Raw genomic sequence first — 19,196 nt, forward strand, 5'->3', positions numbered from 1 at the left:
AAGAGCAGGAAAGAGAAAAGTGATTTAGTTCAGATAGTAACTAGTTTGTGGAGAAATTTTATAGAGTAATAACTTAGTTTGTTTTAATTTGCAAGAGCCAAGGGACAACATTATTTGAAGAATGACAATTTTATTGTTTTAATATTTGATACGTAAGAAGCTCCCATTTATCTGAAATATAAGTTAGTAGCAGTTTCTATTAATGTGATAGTATATATTAGACAAATTGGCAAGCAGGGGTTTGCTCTACTAATCTTTGTTATAACCTTAAAAAAACTATCTTCAATATTTCAAATTATAAGCAAGGTCATGATTTTATAATGTGAAGATAAGCAGAAACTCTGATTTAGTTGCAGATTGGTCCTAAATTTTTGAATGGTGTCCTTTAGCATTGGGAAAAACCTGGAAAACCACTCTCATTAATGAGGAATCATGTGAGTAGTGTAATATTAAAAAACATTAAAAAAATACATGATATAAATTAGGTAGAGCTTTAACTTCTTTTATTTAAAACAAAAGCACTGATATCCATTCAGGGCTCTAACAGTCACTCCTCTAACAGTCACTCCATAGGTTGGTAACAGTATGTTCTGGATTTTCCGGGTCACTTCTGACTTCAAATATTTTATCTGTTGTCCAATGATGTGTATGGATTTTAGTTTGGAAAATGTGGTCACTGAGTTTATAGACCAACTCTGAAATAGCAATGGCCTTTGGCATTATACAGTAATTCTATTTCTGGGTCATGGTTATCAAATTAAATCAAAGTTCATTATTTGAGACTACCCAATAACAAGCTATCGAAACAGCAAGGACATTTAAAAACTTTGTAGAAATTGCAATTTGAAAAGCATTCATAATATGATTATTATAGGCACAAACACATAACTAGTAAATTCATAAATGACTACTCACCCTTGTCATACAGGAAATGAAAAACAAGCTATATTGTAATTATATATTACATACCATAGTTATACATATTAATATCTATTACTTGGCTAGAAATAAAGAATACAAAATAATCTAAATGAACTTACGCTAGTATTAAAAAAATTTTTTGGTGGTCTTCCTTATTTTTAATTTCCATAGACTGGACCTCATATTCTTGGCAAACTGCAACTGAGAGGGTATTCTGGCATTTGCTATGACAATAATTATGAACGAATTTTTAAAGTTAAAATTGTCTCACTATCGTATGTCAAAATGCTGCTTTTCTGCAAATGAACACATTTAGATCATTTGAGGGCCTTCCTTCCTCCAACCTCAATTACTATCTTTTATAACGTTGTACCACTTGTTCGCAGTTCTGCTCTTTATTCTTTCGTGATTTGGGTGACCACTAAACGAAGAAAAAAAAGTTTAAAGTCTATTGTGTCCAGAATGGCATTTAACAACTCCTTCAAAAATTAAGATGATTTTTCCCAAGTGTTGTTGGAAATATATCTATCACCAGCGATCAGGCTCGCCTCCTACATTTCCGTGCTCAAGTTGAAACTTAAGAAGCCCGGGGACACTGCTGCAAGAGAGGTGCGAGTGGGAGATAGGATTATCACCCGCTTGACACTATCGCTACGAATGATTCACTTGCTTTTGGCACATTTGTTACAAGGAAATCTCCTCCCGCCGCTTCCTTCTCGGGAGCTCCTCTCGGGCTGTCTCCTGTGCTTTGGCCTTTAAGGAGAACCGAGAGCAGGTGGGCACAGAGGCGCTCACCGAGTCCTCCTCCCCCTGCTCTTCCCTAATTTAGCAGTACTTCCGGCCGCGTGACATCATCCCCCGCACCCCGGTGACGAGAGCGGCGGGTGACGTGTGTGCGGAGAGGAGCGCGCTGACGTTGCTATTTAAAGGTCCTCCTGCGGGGAGGATGGAGACACAGCGCGAGCACCTGGTGTGGGGCGCGGAGGAGGCTGTGGCGGCCGGGAGCCGGGCCAGGAGACAGCGGAGGAGCAGAGCGCACGGTCCGCCCGCCGCCGGCCACTAGGGGTGGGGGGGAAGGAAGGAAGGACGGACTGACGGACCTGCCGGCTGGACTAGCTCCCCACGAGGGCCGACTCGGCCCCTGACCACCAGTCTTCCCGCCGCCCTCGCAGCTGCTGCTTTCTCTCCCATCGCCCGCAGGGCCCCAGCGGGCCCTCGGGACGGGTCAGCGACTCAGCCCCCTGCGCCGACTCCCTGCTCCGAGGCAGCGGCCGCCTCCCGCCCCCTCCCACGAGCGGGAGGAGGGACCGCTCTTGCCCGCGGTTCTCCCCGCCTCCTCCCCCGCCCTCCGCAGCCCGCTTTGCCGCCGCGCTCGGCTCACGCGGGTGGCGCTGACCCGGGAAGCTGCGCCCTCCGCTCCGCGAGCTGCCGGTGGAGGCGGAGGCAGCGGCGGGCTTCAGGCCGCCGGGGCCGGCGCTGCTCTGCGGAGCGAGAGCTGGAGGCCGGCGGAGGTGGGCGGGTGATGGAAGTGTGAGGAGGCGGCGGCGGGCCCGGGGACTGTGAGGCGGCGCGTGGCGGCGGCGCGGAGCGCGAGAGCCGAGGAGCTCGGGTGGGGGCGCTGGAGCAGCGGCTCTCCCGCGGCTTCGAGCCCCGCTCCCCGGCCCCTGACGCGGGATTAGCCGCCCGCCGCGACTTCAGCTCAGTCCAACGCCGCCGCTCGGCCCGCCCTGGCGCTGGGAGCGGGTGCCGGGGACAGCGTGGGGCTTGGCTCTCTGATTCATTCATTCTCCGTCGCCGGCAGCCTCAGACCTGCGGTGCTCCGAAGAGAGGAGGAAAGAGGAGCAGACGCGAATGAAGGGCCGGGCGCCAGCCGGGCTCCATTGTGCTCGGCGGCGCGGGGCGGGAAGGGGCTGAGGGAGGTGGGATCGGGCCCCCTCCCCTGCTCCCCAGCGTGCGCTGCGCCCCCAGCCTGCTGCCAGCCTGGAAATGGCTCCGTTTATTCTCGGGAGAATGAATCGATCCTGCCCAGCCTTCTCTTATTCCTCCCCACCTCCTCTCTGCTCTGAGTCTTAGGAGGGGCAACATTTAAAAGACAGACTCCAATGTGGAGTGCCGTGCACATCGGGAGCTGTTGGGTTTGCACTTCGAGGAGATTTTCCTATATAGCTTTTTCTAACGTGAGCGCAGGGAAGCAGTGGCATTACTGCTTTTAGGATTTTTATTTTCTCGTAGGGATCTCGATAAAGTGCACGTCGCATTGGGTTACACGCTCCACCCCCAAGGGAACTGGTGTGGTGGAGAAATTTGAACCCGCAGCCTTAGTAGCACCAAAAGGCCGAGTTACCTGGCTTTCCCAGAGTGTCGAGGAGGACATGAGCGAAATGACCACCGAACTCGTTTTTTATAGGACTCGGTGAAGCTGGATTCTGCGTTTTCCGACAGACACGTAGACTCATTTCGTGGGATAGAGTTGACCGCTGTCTCCTCCGCGCAGCATTTTAACTCTCATTTAAAGCAAATGCCGCCTCTGTTTGCACGTTTTGGTATCTACGAGAGAAATCATTTTACCTAAGGGAACTAACTGAATTGTCAGCACCACTGAAATACCTCCAGAAAAGGATCTCGGGGGGGTGGACAAGCAACTACGAAATAACAGACGGAGAAATTCCTTTGGAAGTTATTCTGTAGCAGAAGAGCAGAAACTTCAGAGCAAGTTTTCACTGGGCAAAATGGGGTAAGGATTTTTGTGCCCAACATAGCTTTGAATCTGTTTATGTATGTGTGTTGTCGAGCGTTGGCGGTGATGGTGTTTTTGTGTTTTCAAACAATTTAGCTACTTTGTTACGCTGGTCGTACATTAAAAATGTAGGTGTGTTAACCCTTTAACAAGTTGTGTTTATAGAGTGACACCAGAGGTCATAATTAAGAAACCACACAAACATAATTTTTGACCAGAATATAGTTTTATTAGGAATATTTAAGCAGGCAACACATTCTGTACTTTCTTGGTCCGACTCCTGCAGCAGTTCGTAATTAAAATCGTATTGTCTTGGGTTTTGTTGCCGGTATCTTTGAGAGAGAAGTACTGCGTTCTCTCAGTACTTTGAGAATAATCAGTTACACAAAGGAACAATTGTAAAGTAATGAGTGGTTGGACTTCAGTCCTTGAAAATGATCCAGTGTAAATTGTGGCCTCCAATGTGCCCTCTGTTTTGCCCTTGAATATCCCAAGCTAACACGCAGAATTGATTTATTGGGGCATTAACAGGAAAGTCTGAAAGTCTTAACCGATGTGGTCTTCACAGTGCCACTGCACTTGGTGGATCAGAGGTTGAATAGGAAAAAGCTAATTTTCTGTTGAAGGAACTTGCACTTTTTCTCTATTTCTGCTCTTAAGCTCAGGTCTTTGGTTTGAGTTAACAATGTCAAATCTACACCTTTCAATACCAAAGTCAGCCAAGAGTAGGTTTTCCAACCTTTCATTAACTCTTCACACAGTAACTTGATCAAATGCTAGTGACTCTTTGTAATGTAAGCCAGAAACCCCTAATGTATTAATGGAGTAATGATGTAGTCATTTCATTGAAGATTGTCTATGCTTTTTTGTCAGAGGAACTTCCAGAATTTTCTCTTTGTGGTCGAACAAACAAATCTAAAGTGTTGTTAAGGGACAGGGATTGAAAGGATAGACCACCATTTATTGTGACAGTTTAGGGGGATGCATACCTCAACTTTATTTTTTGAAACTTTCAAAGGAAAGTTCTTGGATAGTACTACCTTTTTTGGTTGAAGTTAGAATTTGAAGTTTATTAGCTTGACAAAGTTTGAAAATGTAGAACATATGTTGTAGGAGTTCTTTAGGAACTAATGAGAAAGTGATAATTGTTTTTAAAGCTTAAATGACAAGTGATTAGAATATGTATAACTTGCATGATTTGGGCTATTGCTAAGCAATTAAAATACCTTATTAAAGTCCTGCTATTCGTAGCTTGGTGATCTGAGGCAAATTATTTAACTTCTATGGACTCTGTACTATCTGTAAAATGAAGGAATTAGATGATAAGCTTTAACATTTCTTCCAATCTGTAAAATTGAAATATTTTCTTTTTCTCCTCCTTTCCATTTTAGTGATTACTAGTTGGTTTCTTAAAGTAGATCTTTCAGATGGAGAGATTGTTTTCTCTAAGCAGTTTTTAGCACATCAGCTGGAAAGCAATGGCATTTAAAAATGTTTTGGATGAATTGCACCAATTTTAATAAGGGAAAATACTGGAAAGTACTGCTATTTAAAACCTTTGAAATATGGCTTCCTTTGAGAATCTGCAGCTCTTCTGGTTAAAACATGTCAGAGAAAAGAAAAAAAAAAGTGGCAATTTTTCATGTTGAAGGCTGCATTCTCTCTAGACTGTCTTTTGGTAGCATCATGGAAGAAAATTCGTTTTCCCCAGTCTTTAAGCTGCATGAATGCTCATCATTTAACCAAGGGAAGTTTGGGTTGAACTTGCTACCAGGGGGGCTGGTATTTAAAATACGAAAATAAGCCCCCACACATGGCACACGTTTTTGATACTTCAGTGTAATTAAATGTATTTACAAACTGATTTATTTGTTTTTCTAATGAAGTTTTAGAAGTAGACTAGAGCAGAAAAAGCGTTTCTGGCATTAGTTTTCTGAAAGTGTGTGCTTAGGGCTATTATTCTTGTTCACGGATAGTGATTTGTTTCATCTGAGTTGTCAAGAGAGGCTGAATGGGTGGAAATAGGAAAGAAGAGCGTGGAGAAGGCATTTGTGGAAGTTTTCACAGACAGTGGGTGTTTATACCTATTAAGTGTTTGTGGAATATGCATAGTTTACTGTACCTATTTGAACTAAAAGAAAATGGTGTGTGTGGTTGTCTTTTTTTTTTTTTTTAAGGTTTTTATTATTTGAGAGAGGGAGAGAACAAGTGCACACGAGCATTTGCGTGAGCAGGGGGTGGGGGGGCAGAGGGAGAGGGAAAAGCTGACTCCCCACTGAGCAGGAAGACCAATGTGAGTCTGAGATCTAGGACCCCGAGATCATGACCTGAGCTGAAGGCAGATGCCCAACCGGCTGAGCCATCGAGGTGCCCCAAATGGAAATGGTATTTTAAATGGCTTTTAAAGTTTTACGCAGGCAATGCTAAATTACCTTACTTCGACAGGTATATAAAATTTAGTATTGTGAGTGAAGAGTTTCAGATTTTATGAATATATTTTTGACTTAGCAATAAGAATTTTTCTTTGCCATAACTATGGATGTAACTGCAAATCTAGGGGGGATGTTTAAGCAAAAGGAATTCTTTTCCTTTTTTTTTCCAAGATAGAGCATGTCTGCAAGCACGGGTTGGGGAGGGGCAGAGGGAGAGACTCTCAGGCAGACTCCCTGCTGAGTGGGGAGCCATACACAGTGCTAGATCTCAGGGTCCTGAGATCATGACCTGAGCCAAAATCAAGAGTCGGACGCTCAACTGTCTGAGCCACCCAGGTGCTGCTAGGAATTATTTTTATTCTTTTTTTTTTTAATTTAAGATTTTATTTATTTATTTGAAAGAGAGAGAGACACAGTGAGACAGGGAACACAAGCAGGAGGAGTGGGAAAGGAAGAAGCAGGCTTCCCACCGAGCAGAGAGCCCCATGTGGGGTTTGATCCCAGGATCCTGGGATCATGACCTCAGCCAGAGGCAGACAAACGGAGCCACCCAGGTGCCCCAATTATTTTTATTCTTAAATAAAATGGGTGCTGACTTCAGGCAGAAAACCAACCTGGCTCCTATAATAGTAGTTTATGAACCGTTGTGGAAATGGAAAAGAACAGCTGAAACTGACAGTTGGCAGAGTCTGTCAAACTATCTTGGATGCTGCCTGAACTGTTTTTAATTACAGGGAAGGCAGTTGAAGTGTTGGCTTGTGAAATAGGTGAATCAGACCCCCTAAAAATGCGAGCACTTGTGTATGTGAGATAAAGTCTGTGAAAAGCTGTATAGCCCCATTGAGGATAGCCTGTAAGGTTCAACCCCTAGTCCTCCAAGTAGTATCTCATAATGAGAGCTGTGAGTCAGGAGCTATTTCAGAGCCATTAGAGTAGGCAAGAGAAATCAAGTAACTTTAGCGAGTTATTTCATGCTACCTTTTGTTTTGTATAGTTCCTATTGACAACTCAGTACCATCCACATGGAAGAGAGAAAGCTCCCTCTCTGCCCCTGACACTCCATTGAAAGTTATTTATAAAATGTGATTCTGTATGCTAATAAGGTCTATTAGTGCTATTCTGATTGATCTCACCTGCTTGTGGGAACCTCTGGAAACCCTTTTCTCTGCCTTTCCCCAGATAACTTCCTGAAGCATGGAAGTGCATGCTACTGCATTGCAACCTGACCTGAGTCCTTTCAGGTTTGCTGAGAGAGGAAGCTGACACCTCTTTCTGCCTCAGGCTACTGGGGACTGAGGCAAAAATGTGGAAATCTTGATCCAGCAGTGGCATACGAATGGCCTTTGTTGAAAAGGCAACCACTCAATAATTTTTAACATCAGAGAAGTTAGATGCAAGTCATAATTCTTTATTTGTGCATTTTACTCATTTGACCCCCCTTCATGTGGCCTGTTCAGCAGCTCAGTGCTTCTGATACAGAGGTACGTAAAATGTGCTCCTTCCCTCAGAGAGTTTATAGTTGAGAAGCTGGAAAGACAGGCCTGAAATTAGAAAGTATAGGGAAATGTCTAAGGAACTATAACGTAGGGCATCATAGAAATACAAACTATGTGTAGCATTAGCTCCTGAGGGAAGGATAAAAGAGCTTTTGTGGAGGAGGTAGTAGGTATTAAATAATGAAAGATGAGAACAGGTGGGCCTTGTAGACAAATGAGAGGGCATTCAAGGCTGAGGGAGCAGTGTGATTGACAGCACTGAGACAAGGAACTGCAAAAGAGTGGGGCTTGAGAAACTTGGCTCTTTGGGCTGTGGTAAGAGATAGGCCTAGCACCTTATGCAGGGGCCAGGTTAGAAGGCCTTATAGACGAAACAAAAGCTGGTGTATTTCAAGCCTTTTTTTTGGCAATGACTCATTACATCAGGATACACGTTTTTACCTCACAACCTAGTACATACATAATTGATAAAATGTCATAAAATAATACCCATTGTGTGATGCATTGTAGTATTTTCCTTTTTTTTTTTTTTAAGATTTTCTTTATTCATGAGAGACAGAGAGAGAGGCAGAGGGAGAAGCAGACTCCCCACTGAGCAGGGAGCCCGCTGCTGGACTCAATTCTAGGACTCCGGGATCATGACCTGAGCTGAAGGCAGATGCTTAACCATCTGAGCCACCCAGGCGCCCAGTATTTTCTATTTTTTAGAACAAGAATGACATCTGAGATCCAATAAGTTGATTTAACAACCAGGTGATGACAACTGGTAATTTGAAAAACACTGCTCCTAGGGTGGAGGGAGAGGAGGGATGTTGGTGAGTTGTGTGTAGTTGTCTGAGTAGGACTTTTTCAGGATTAGGACATTACATGTGCAGGGGTAAAAATGTAGGAAATGGCATCATGTGTTTTTAGTTGAGCTCTTCACTTAGATGGGCCATGAAATAGTGAATGTGGGAGTTTAAAAAGTACTTTCTAGCTTAGCATACAAATTGCATGGAAAGTAAGAGTGAGAACACGTTCCCCCAAGCAAGTAATTAAAGGATATTTGGAGTTGCTGGTAAGATTTGCCTTGTAAGCTGAAGGGTTACTTCACCTGTGACTAACATAGAATTATAATTTTAAATCTGTCAATATAAGGATATCAACCATAAAAGTAGAAGAGTTTGCATATTTTGAGAAGAGGTGCTTTCCCCCCAGTTTATTAAAATATAACTGACATATAACATTGTATTAATTTAAGGAGCACAGAATAACGATTCAACACATATATAGTCTGAAATGATGACTACAATTGGTATATTAACATCCATCATCTCATGTAGTGACAGATTTTTTCTTTTTTTTTTTAAAAGATTTTATTTATTTATTTGTCAGGGAGAGAGATTGAGAGAGGGAATACAAACAGGGGGAGTGGGAGAGGAAGAAGCAGGCTCCCCACTGAGCAGGGAGCCCGATGTAGGGCTCCATCCCAGGACCGTGAGATCAAGACCTGAGCCAAAGGCACACAGTTAATGACTGAGCCACCCAGGTGCCCCAGATTTTTGTTTCTTGTGATGTGAACTTTCATCAGAATAGATTTATTTTTTAAAATTTATTAATGGAATAATTAAGCTCCCTCCTACTCATTGATATTTGCAAGAACTCATTTTTTGTCTTTAGGGATTTTTCAAGGTAGGATATACATGGGAAGGATCACCCTTACTCTTTCCACATGTCCTTTTCTCTTGATTTATAACCTATTGTTCCATATAGTGAGAACTTTTAACTAGTTCCTTTCTGCCCTTTTCTTCTTTTTATCCTTGTGACTCCATTCTTTTTTCTCTTGTCCAAGTGACATAGCAGGTATAATAGCAGAGGATCTTCAGGACTTTTCCCTTGGCTACAGTGCATTTACCCACATGAAGGTGGTGGAAGAAATTAAAGCCCATTCTTATTCCCAAACTCCCATCTCTCTAAACTTGCTTCTGCAGTTTACCCCCTCCTTCCCAGCTTCATTTTGCTTCAGTGCTGGGATTGGCAGTGCTCATCCAAGTTCCCCACCTCCCCCAAAAGAAAATCAGATAACTTTTCTTTTACAGTTTTGGTGGTAATGGCCACCAATTTGATAATGGCCTACCCACACATTCTCAACTGATATGTAACACGATCTCTATATGGGATAACAAGTTGGCATGCCAAAATGTGGAAATATTGTTACTTAGATTTACAAAGAAGATATTTGTAATATCTAAACAACAACAACAACAAATAACCCCCAAAAACTACATCCAAGGGCGTCTGGGTGGCTCAGTTTTTTGGGCATCTGGCTCTTGATTTTGGCCCAGGTCATGATCTCAGGATCCTGGGATTCAGCCTTGCAGTGGGCTCTGCCCTCACTGGGGAGTCTGCATGAGATTCTTCCTCTCCCTCTGCCTTTCCCTCTCATTCTCTCTCTCTCGAATAAATAAATAAATCTTTAAAAAACAAAAACAAAACTAGATCCCATTCTACAGTTTTAAAAATGAAAATAAAAAACACTTTTTGGAATAGTTACACATTTAACAGGGCATAAACTGAGAGGAAGAGAATTAAGATTATGGTACTTGAGTATTTGGACAAGGCTCTTAGAATGTATAAACTAGTCACGGCCAGTTATTTAAGTATCTTTGTAAATTAATTTGGGGGAGGAGCAAATATAAGAGGTGGGATTGTTTGGGAGACAGAATGAATATAGTATATAATTTGGGCTCTGGCCTGAGCTTTTTGTTCTGTTTTTTGTTTTAAGATTTCATTTATTTGAGAGAGAGACGCACAGAGCGAGCAGGAGCAGGGGGAGGGGCAGAGGGTGAAGCAGACTCCCTACCAAGCAGGGAGCCTCACAAAGGGCTTGTTTAGAGGACCCTGAGATGGTGATCTGAGCTGAAGGCAGATGTTTAAGGTACGAGCCACCCAGGCATCCCTGCCCTGAGATTTTTATAAGAACTGAAGTAGGGATTTTGAGTACCATGTTAAGATATGATTATGTAATTCTTAAAAGCAAAGTGTATTATGTCGTTTTGGATGGTCACATTATGTAGATGTTAATCCTCTTAAAACATCCTTATTAATCCTATTTTTATTTATTTCACTTACAGTCTTATTTCCTTTATTTTGATTTTTTGTCTCTAGAATACAATTATTAAGCCTTCACAACAAACTTGAAGATTTGTCATGAATCAATAACTGTACAGACTAAAAATTCCTCTCAAAATAGAAATATATAAAGAATGTATTTAGGGGAGAATCTTAATTTTGGTTCAGCACAGTACTTTATTTAATAACTGAAATGAAGTCACAATATATCAGAGTAGTGTGGCTTTTTTATTTTTGGGGATTAGAGAATCATGAAAGTTGTTTTAGGCTAATTACCTGAAATATTATTCATGTCATTTAAAGGACTGACAAAAGAAACTGTTGTTATAAGTAGTTGGTAAACTCAGTTTAGTTCTAAGTGATTGAATGTCTCAGATGAAAAGATGATTAAATCTCAGAAGGTCCAACCTCCCTACTGCCTTGTGATTTACATTTTTTTTTTTTTTTCAGAACTTTGGTGTTTAATTGAAATACTTACTTGTAGTACTGGTTTGTTTTGTTATTTAGGATTAATCCAACTTACTGGACAGAAGAGTAAGGAAAATGAGTTCCAAATACTTAATATTTTTTCAAACAATTTTTAAGATTTGAATATAAGACATTTTCAATAGCCTTATTTCTCAGTAAGTAGTTTTTTTTTGTTTAAAAAGATGTGCAGTTTCTTATGTTGCATATTTGTAATGGCTTATGAAACAATTTTTAAGATTTGAATATAAGACATTTTCAATAGCCTTATTTCTCAGTAAGTAGTTTTTTTTGTTTAAAAAGATGTGCAGTTTCTTATGCTGCATATTTGTAATGGCTTATGATCTGTGGCTTATACAGTAAAGTGACCCTGTAGTTTATAAGACTCATTATGTTTGCGGAGTGAGATTTTCCTAGAGATCAAAAAGACTCTTTCCTTTTCAAATCTTAATGAATGGGCATTGCAAGGATAGGTAAAACTTTTTTTTTTTTTTTTAAACATTTTATTTATTCAATTGACAGCACAAACAGGAGTGGCAGGGAGAGAGAGAAGCAAACTTCCTGATGGGCTTGATCCCAGGACCCTGAGATCATGACCTGAGCCCAAGGCAGACACTTAACTAAGCCACCAAGGCACCCCTCTTTTACGATTTTCTTAACAACATTTTCTCTAATGTTATTATAAGAATATGGTATAAGATATACAAATGAGTTAATTGACTGTTATCAGAAAGGCTTTCAGTCAGCATGAAGTTATTAGTAAAGTTTTAGGGAAGTCCAGAGTTACAAGTGAATTTTCCATAGTGCGGGGTTCAGCACCCCTTAACCTGCATTGGTCAAGGGTCAACTGTATTTTGTTTATTTTTCCATCTTAATTTTAAAAGTTTTTTAAAAATCTCACTTCTCTGGTAAGTATGCTTTAAAATTAATTTTACAGAGGCATCTTTTTGGTGGCCTTGCAAAAAGGAAAATAAATATTCTTTCTTACGAGGTTTTTTCCCACCCAGTAATGGATTGTGAACCCACTATGGCTTTTGTGTAGCCAAAAGTATTTTAAATATGTAGAACTAACATTTGACTTAGTTAAAAACTGAATTTCGTTTACATACAACTGTCTTTTCTAAGGTAGGCTGCCAGAGGAAAGCAAAAAATAGTTTTCTTTCTTATATCAGAAAATAAAATTAGTTGTAAAATACAAAAAATTAGCCATAGAGTCAATATTTTCCCTTCATAATACATTTATCTTTATACTTTTTCTCCTTTTTGAAAAGTCACCTTAATCTCTTATCAGCTAATTAATAAATTTTTAAAAAAGCTTTGGTTTATAGACATTTTCTTTTAATGTTCTTTCATAAAACGTAACATTTCCATGTTATCTTTGACAGGGTTTGGCAATAGTTCCTCAAGGCAGAGAGCAGTTGTAAAAATTCAGGACTTCTTGTGAAGTAACCAAATAAGAGTTGGACAGAAATTAAACAGGAACAGCTGGTAGGGGACCACAGATAACAAAGCAGCTTTCATTACTTTCATTTTAAGTCATGTTGATTATGTCACATCTGTTGACACATCTGGATCCATGTGTTTACATACCTTAAGAGTCCAGAGGGCTGTAGACGAGAGTCCTTTTGACCTTCCCCCTCCTGTAAGGCAGGAAATTTGTCTCTGTGTTTAGTAGGAGAGCTTTAACAGAAATGTGCCAAGAGCCACGGGTCTGGTATATCTCTACAAGTAGTACACATTGTGTTTGCTAACCATCTAGTTCATAGTGCAGCACACGTGTTCACTATAAGTTGAAATGATCTGGGGATTTAGAACCCATTTTTCATATACAGAAAATCCTGATTCCTAGCAATTTGGTAGGTATACAGTCGGATGTACCAGTTGGGCTTTGATCATTTTTTTAGTAAATTGTTGGATCTTTTCACCTTTATGTTTAAGCCTGCCTCAGCCTTACTCAAGTTATTGCCTTTTTTTCTGTTTCATTTAAGAGTTTATAAGTAAGTTTAAGAGGGCCATTCTGAATAAGTTTTTTTGTGTGTGTGAGTTGGAATTTTCTCTCCTAGTTACTTTCAGTTTCTCTTATTAGACTCTTAATACCAGTCTCTAGGAAATTATCTTAAGTGGATTTGGCTATCAAAGAGCTGAAAGTATTCATATTAGAAAACTTCTGTCACTCACTCTTCCTTCATGGAAGTCTATTATATTACTAAACCTACGTTAGGACAATCACTTTGAACCTATCAACATATTCGATTGTGCTTAGCCTGTCCCGTTATATGTTTCCCTTTTGCTTATTTTTTTTTATAAAACTGCCATTTTCTCTCCTACTCTGTTGTTAGGAATCTTTTTCACATGGATTTTAACATTAAAATTCATGTGCTATGCGTAATCACCCTGCCAGCTCCCAAGATGTTTACAGAGTGAGAATTCTACCTACTCTTGTTTACTCAGTACAGCCAGGGATCTGTATACATTGAGCTGAATGGGAAGACTCCCAAATCATCCTTAAACTCATTTTTCTTGAGTTCCTGTTGATTAAAAGAAAAGAAATTTTTTTCAAGATCTTGCAGGCTGCCTTTGTCCTTACTCATCTGATAATACAGAGAATTTTAGTTGTCTACTTTCATTGTTGCTTTCATTAGATATTTTATTATTGCTGAATTGATATTTATTGCTATGCCTATGTTAGTATGGGGAAAAGAAAAAGACACTAATGACAATATTACTATTTACTTTTATTTGGTGACATATTGGTATATTCTGAGTCATTAGTGTATGTTTAGTAGTTAAACTATTCATGTGGTAGGAAGCTAGTCTGAAGAATGTTTTGAAAGATGATGCTGTGGTCAGTTAGAAACCAGAATGCAAGACTTTATATTTTCTGTGAACTCAAGTATATAAAATACATTCTGTATATGCATAAAAATACTTGAAAAAATTTCTTGAAGCGCTACCATGTTTATTATTTCTGGGAGGTATGATTGTGAAATGCTTTTTGAGTTTTTCTGCATCTTTCAGGTTTTCTATGATGAATATATTAAGTTTTAGAATTTAGATTTTAAGAGTGAGGGGTATTTAAAAAATGTTTATATCTACAGTACAAATTATCAGAATCTGTTACTATTCCGAAGTACAGATACTTATGTATTTGACCCAATTTTAGCTTGTTTTTATTTTATTTAATTTTTCCCTTTTTAAAAAAATTTATTTATTTATTTATTTATTTATTTGGCAGAGATTACAAACAGGGAGAGTGGCAGAGGGAGAGGGAGAAGCAGACTCCCTGGGGAGCGTGGATTTCCCCCTATGGGGCTAGGACCCTGCCTGCGATCATGACCCAAGCCAAAGGCATATGCTTAACCGACTGAGCCAACCAGGCACCCTTTTATTTTATTTTTCTTTTAATAATAGATTAAAGACACAATTATCCTAATGACAGCAAAAATTGTTTCTTGTTTTTAGCTTGTAAGGAGTTATCAGAGTGCTAGTATTAATCTGCACTTTTTAGGGAGAAGGAGACAGATCAGAGGGAGCATGTGACTTACAGGAATTGACGGCGCTGTGAAATGGCAGAGCGTGTGCTAGACCCTCTCGCTTCTTATTAGGTCAGTGCATCCTAAATGGATGCTAACCTACCTGGACACTCATTGAGAGAGAGGTTTCTAAACCCCTCATGGTTAAACATTCTAACTTAGTGTAAGCTTGGTATCTTAGTGATGAGTTCATTAAATGTGTCTTGTTTTCCTTTTAGATGGTATGGAAAGAAACTTCATTCTAATTTTAGTGTAATTAAATCTCTGCTCATGCATTAAATTTTGAATACATTTAATTCTTTCTCCGAAGTGATTTGATGTCATTTCATAGTGGGCGTTGGTGGTATAGTGGTGAGCAAGGCTGCCTTCCGAAGTGATTTGATGTCATTTCATGTACTTGGTATGAAGTTTCCAAAGTTCATATTAAATTGTAAATTCCATCAGTCAAAGCCCTATTAACTGCCCTTAAAGTTATTGAGCCATGAGCCTCTGAAATACCTAAGTAGTCAGGGTCTCCTTTTTGGAAGACTCCAGACCAGAAACATCAATCTTGAGATATTATCTTGAAACACCTTTCCTAGGGCTTAATGCTGGACTAGGAGAGCCTTGAATCATCATGAGATGGCTGTTACTTGATTCTCTAGAATTTGTAAGAGAAAGTTGGACCATATTTTATCCAGACTTCAAAGTGTTCTTTCTGAATTATTTTTCGTAGAGGTCCCAGTGCTGTTATTGGCTGGGAAGAAAAATGTGTAAATATGTAAGGTAGAAGGCAGTAGGGATAGTTGGAGACTGTGGGAAAGTCTGCCCAAAGTCATTCATATCCAGTTTGTTCTAAAAACCCTCTCATGGGGGCGCCTGGGTGGCTCAGTGGGTTAAAGCCTCTGCCTTCGGCTCAGGTCATGGTGCCAGGGTCCTGAGATCGAGCCCCCCCATTCAGGCTCTCTACTCAGTGGGGAACCTGCTCCCCACCCTCACCGCCTCTCTGCCTACTTGTGATCTCTGTCAAATAAATAAGTAAAATCTTTGTAAAACCAAACCAAAACAAAACAAAACCCTCTCATGGAAGAAACACACCTGAAGCCTAAGACCTTAATTATTTAGCAAACATTTTTTTAAGCATCGGCCATGTGCTAATGGCTAATCTTGGTTGGATACAGTAATTTTGGAAATGCTTTAACTTTTGACTAAAGAAGGAAGACAAAGGGTGTCTGGGTGGCTCAGCCATTAAGCGTCTGTCTCAGCTCAGGTCATGATCCTAAGGTCCTGGAATGGAGCCCCATGTCAGGATCCCTGCTCTGCAGAAAGCCTGCTTCTCCCTTTCCCACTCCTTCTGCCTGTGTTCCCTCTCTGGCTCTTTCTCTCTCTCTCTCTGCCAAATAAATAAAATTTTTAAAAAGGGGTGGGGGGGAGAACAGAACATAATTGGGCAGAGGCAGAAATTAACATTAGATATTAACATTAACATTAGTGGTTCTCAATTTTGAACCTGTATCAGAATCACCTAGAGGGCTTGTTAAAAACTGAGATTGCTGGACTTCACCCCAGATTTTTAATTCAGTGAGTATGGAAATAGGTGCCCACAAATTTGCTGTTCTAACAAATTCCCAGGTGATGCTAATACTGCTGATCCCACAGCAACATCCTTGTAATTGAGAGTCCTTACTTTGAGAGTCCTTGTATTTTGGTAAATGAAGCTGACACATGTAAGACACTTCTCCATTTGAAAACTCAGTGATTCTTGAAGCTTTTGTTTTCTCCTTGCTTGAAATTTGCAAAAATTACAATTTTGAACTGAGGGGAAGAGCTCTGGTTGAACGTCTCATCTATTTTTTAGGAGCTAAAAGATCCAGGACAACTTGAAATTGATCCCTGTCTCTTTAAACTTGATTACTTTCAGCAGTACTGACCAGTTAAGCCCATTTCTTATTCAGAGTTAATTCTGCTTTCTGGTATTAGTTAAGTGTATTATTTTAAAAAATTACTTGACACAGCTTTGACTCCTGAAGCTTTATGCATTTAGGAAATATGATTTTATTTGGAACTGTTTATTCTGCTTGAGATATCCTTCAGTTTGTCCACATGCCGTAGTTTTAGGTTTCTATTGCTGTGACAAATTACCACAATTTTAGTGGCTTAAAACAGCATACGTTTATCTCACAGTTTCTGTGAGTCAGGAGTCTGGCACCTTAATTGGATCTTCTCAGGGTCTCACAAGACAGCAGTCAAGATGGCAGCTGGGACTAAACACGCATTTATGGATCTACATCATCTTCAAAGCTAATGTGGTTGTTGGCTGAATTCATTTCCTTGCGTATGTAGATCTTGGGAAAGCTGTGTCTTTAAGGCCAGCAGGAGGAGCTCCTTTCCAGTGCTTCACCTTCAAGACTCACTAAAGTCAGGCAGGGTTACCCAGGATAACTGGGCAATCTCCCTTTTGATTAAGCAGAAGTCCATGGATTAGTGACCCTAATGACCTCTGTGGTGTCCCATCCTATTCCACCTTTCTATCCATACTCATGGAAAGAGTTTTATGCAGTGTGTGTCCACCAGGAGGCAATGATCTTGGGCCTATCTTAGAATTATGTCTGCTATAGGATCCGTGGGTGTCATCCAGATGCTCAAATACCAACATATCCACTCTGGTTTTTTTAACTTTAAAAAAGTCTATAGCCCTCCGCACTCCTGATACAGAATGGATTGGATACTCTTTAGGCATACTATGTAGTTCTCATCCTAAACCTTCCTCCCACTGTATTCCTATTTGTTTGCAATTCTATCTTCTGTTTTCTGGACACTGTTTTCTTTCTTGGTTTACCCTTTTGTTTAACTGAAGCTCATTTTCCTGTAGTTACCTGAAAATGGCTAGGTAGGAGATGACTTTTGAGACCTAATACATGTGAAAGTGTCTTCTCAGACCCCTCCTTTTTTAATTGAGTCTAGATTTCTAGAGAGGAAGTGATGTCCTCTCACTGTGAGGGCCCTGATCTATTCGAGTTTATTACAGTGTTCCTATTGAAGCCTGCTTGTTTCTGATTCCTTTTCCTTCGTGTATGACTTCTCCCCCACCCACTATGAGAGGTTTTGGGGTTTTTTTTCCTCTACTGATCGAAAATATGATGATATGGTGTGGGGGCTTTTTGTTTGTATGTTTGGTTTCTTATTTTTATTTTTTTTTACTGTTTATTCTTTTAGTCTGTTGGGCCATTTCAGTCTGGTTAACTTCTCTAAATTTGGGAGATTTTCTTCTATTAAAAAAAACCTACTTAAACATTTTCTTTCTTTTGTTTATGAATTTTCTGTTAGTTGGATGGTAGACTTCTTTTTGTCTTTTCTACCGTCTTTTCTCTTTTATTCTGCCTTCTAAGGACATTTCCTTGGCTTCCATCTTCGAATATTTCTATTAGATTCTTAATTTCCATATAAACTTTAATTTGCAAATCTTCTTTCTCAGTATCTTATTTGAGGACATTTATAGTGTTTTGAAGTCATGTTTTCCAGTCCCTAAATTCTCTTTTTTGTGTTCTTGTATGTTTTGTTTCGTTTAGTTCCTATCATGTTGGAAACTCTTGGAGTATCTCGTGATCCTCAGTTATGCCTTAGAATGAGACACTGAAAACTGATTGAAAGCTGTTTGTGACTCCGTGAGGCCTGTTGTTAGTGGACTTCATGTTAAGCATTTAGGTAGTGGTCATCTTCTTGGGTGGTCCCCAAGTGTAGTAGAGGTCTGTTTTCCAAGATTATTCATTTTATCTGGAGAATGATCTTCCAGTGTGTATACCTCTGGGCATTCTGAGAGCAAGGTGAGTATTTTCTTCCATATGTACCTAAGAGGCATATTACCTGCTCTAACCTGAAAAGCACTAAGGGGAGAGTTTTTGAAAGGCCATGGTTTAGTTGGCAGCCTTTCTCTTAATGCCCCTATTGTAGGCCCCACCCTTATCTCCTACTATTGGGCAAGGTTATTGCTGGACTGGGGGTGGGAGCTCTTAATTTCTTTGTTATTTAAATTTTCAGTCAATTCCTAGTTTTTAGCCCTGAGCCTTATACTTTGTTCTAAAGTCCCATTGCCTATAAATTCTAGCCAGCAAGTTCACTTAATAGGTCACTCTTTGCAGTCAATTTAGTTTCCTTTGCTTTGCCAAGTCAAGTATTATTCCTTCTTTTTTTTTTTTTATTTTTTTTATTTTTTATTTATTTATTTGACAGATCACAAGTCGGCGGAGAGTCAGGCAGAGAGAGAGAGAGAGAAGCAGGCTCCCGCTGAGCAAAGAGCCCAATGCGGGGCTCGATCCCAGGACACTGAGATCATGACCTGAGCCGAAGGCAGCGGCTTAATCCACTGAGCCACCCAGGCGCCCCTTATTCCTTCTTTTAAAATCCCATCTTTCAAACCTGTATTAGAATTGCTTCTGCACTGGTGTCACTTCTATTCTTTGGTGTTATACGTTTATAACTTGTTTTTCACTTCACTTACTTTTAGTGGAATTTCAGAAAAGGA

General features: G+C 40.2%; 1 protein-coding gene across 1 annotated transcript in view; it reads left to right on the forward strand.

The window, feature by feature from the left end:
- The first annotated feature begins 1,822 nt into the window (after positions 1–1,822).
- Positions 1,823–19,196, forward strand: part of HOMER1 (homer scaffold protein 1) — a 136,054-nt gene continuing 118,680 nt past the window's right edge. Inside the window, exon 1 of the mRNA XM_032335882.1 lies at positions 1,823–3,655. Coding sequence (XP_032191773.1) covers positions 3,651–3,655 — 5 coding nt within the window. The 5' untranslated portion in view covers positions 1,823–3,650. The remainder of the gene's footprint in view (positions 3,656–19,196) is intronic.

This window comes from Mustela erminea, chromosome 3 (assembly GCF_009829155.1).
Source record: "Mustela erminea isolate mMusErm1 chromosome 3, mMusErm1.Pri, whole genome shotgun sequence".
Lineage (NCBI taxonomy): Eukaryota > Metazoa > Chordata > Mammalia > Carnivora > Mustelidae > Mustela > Mustela erminea.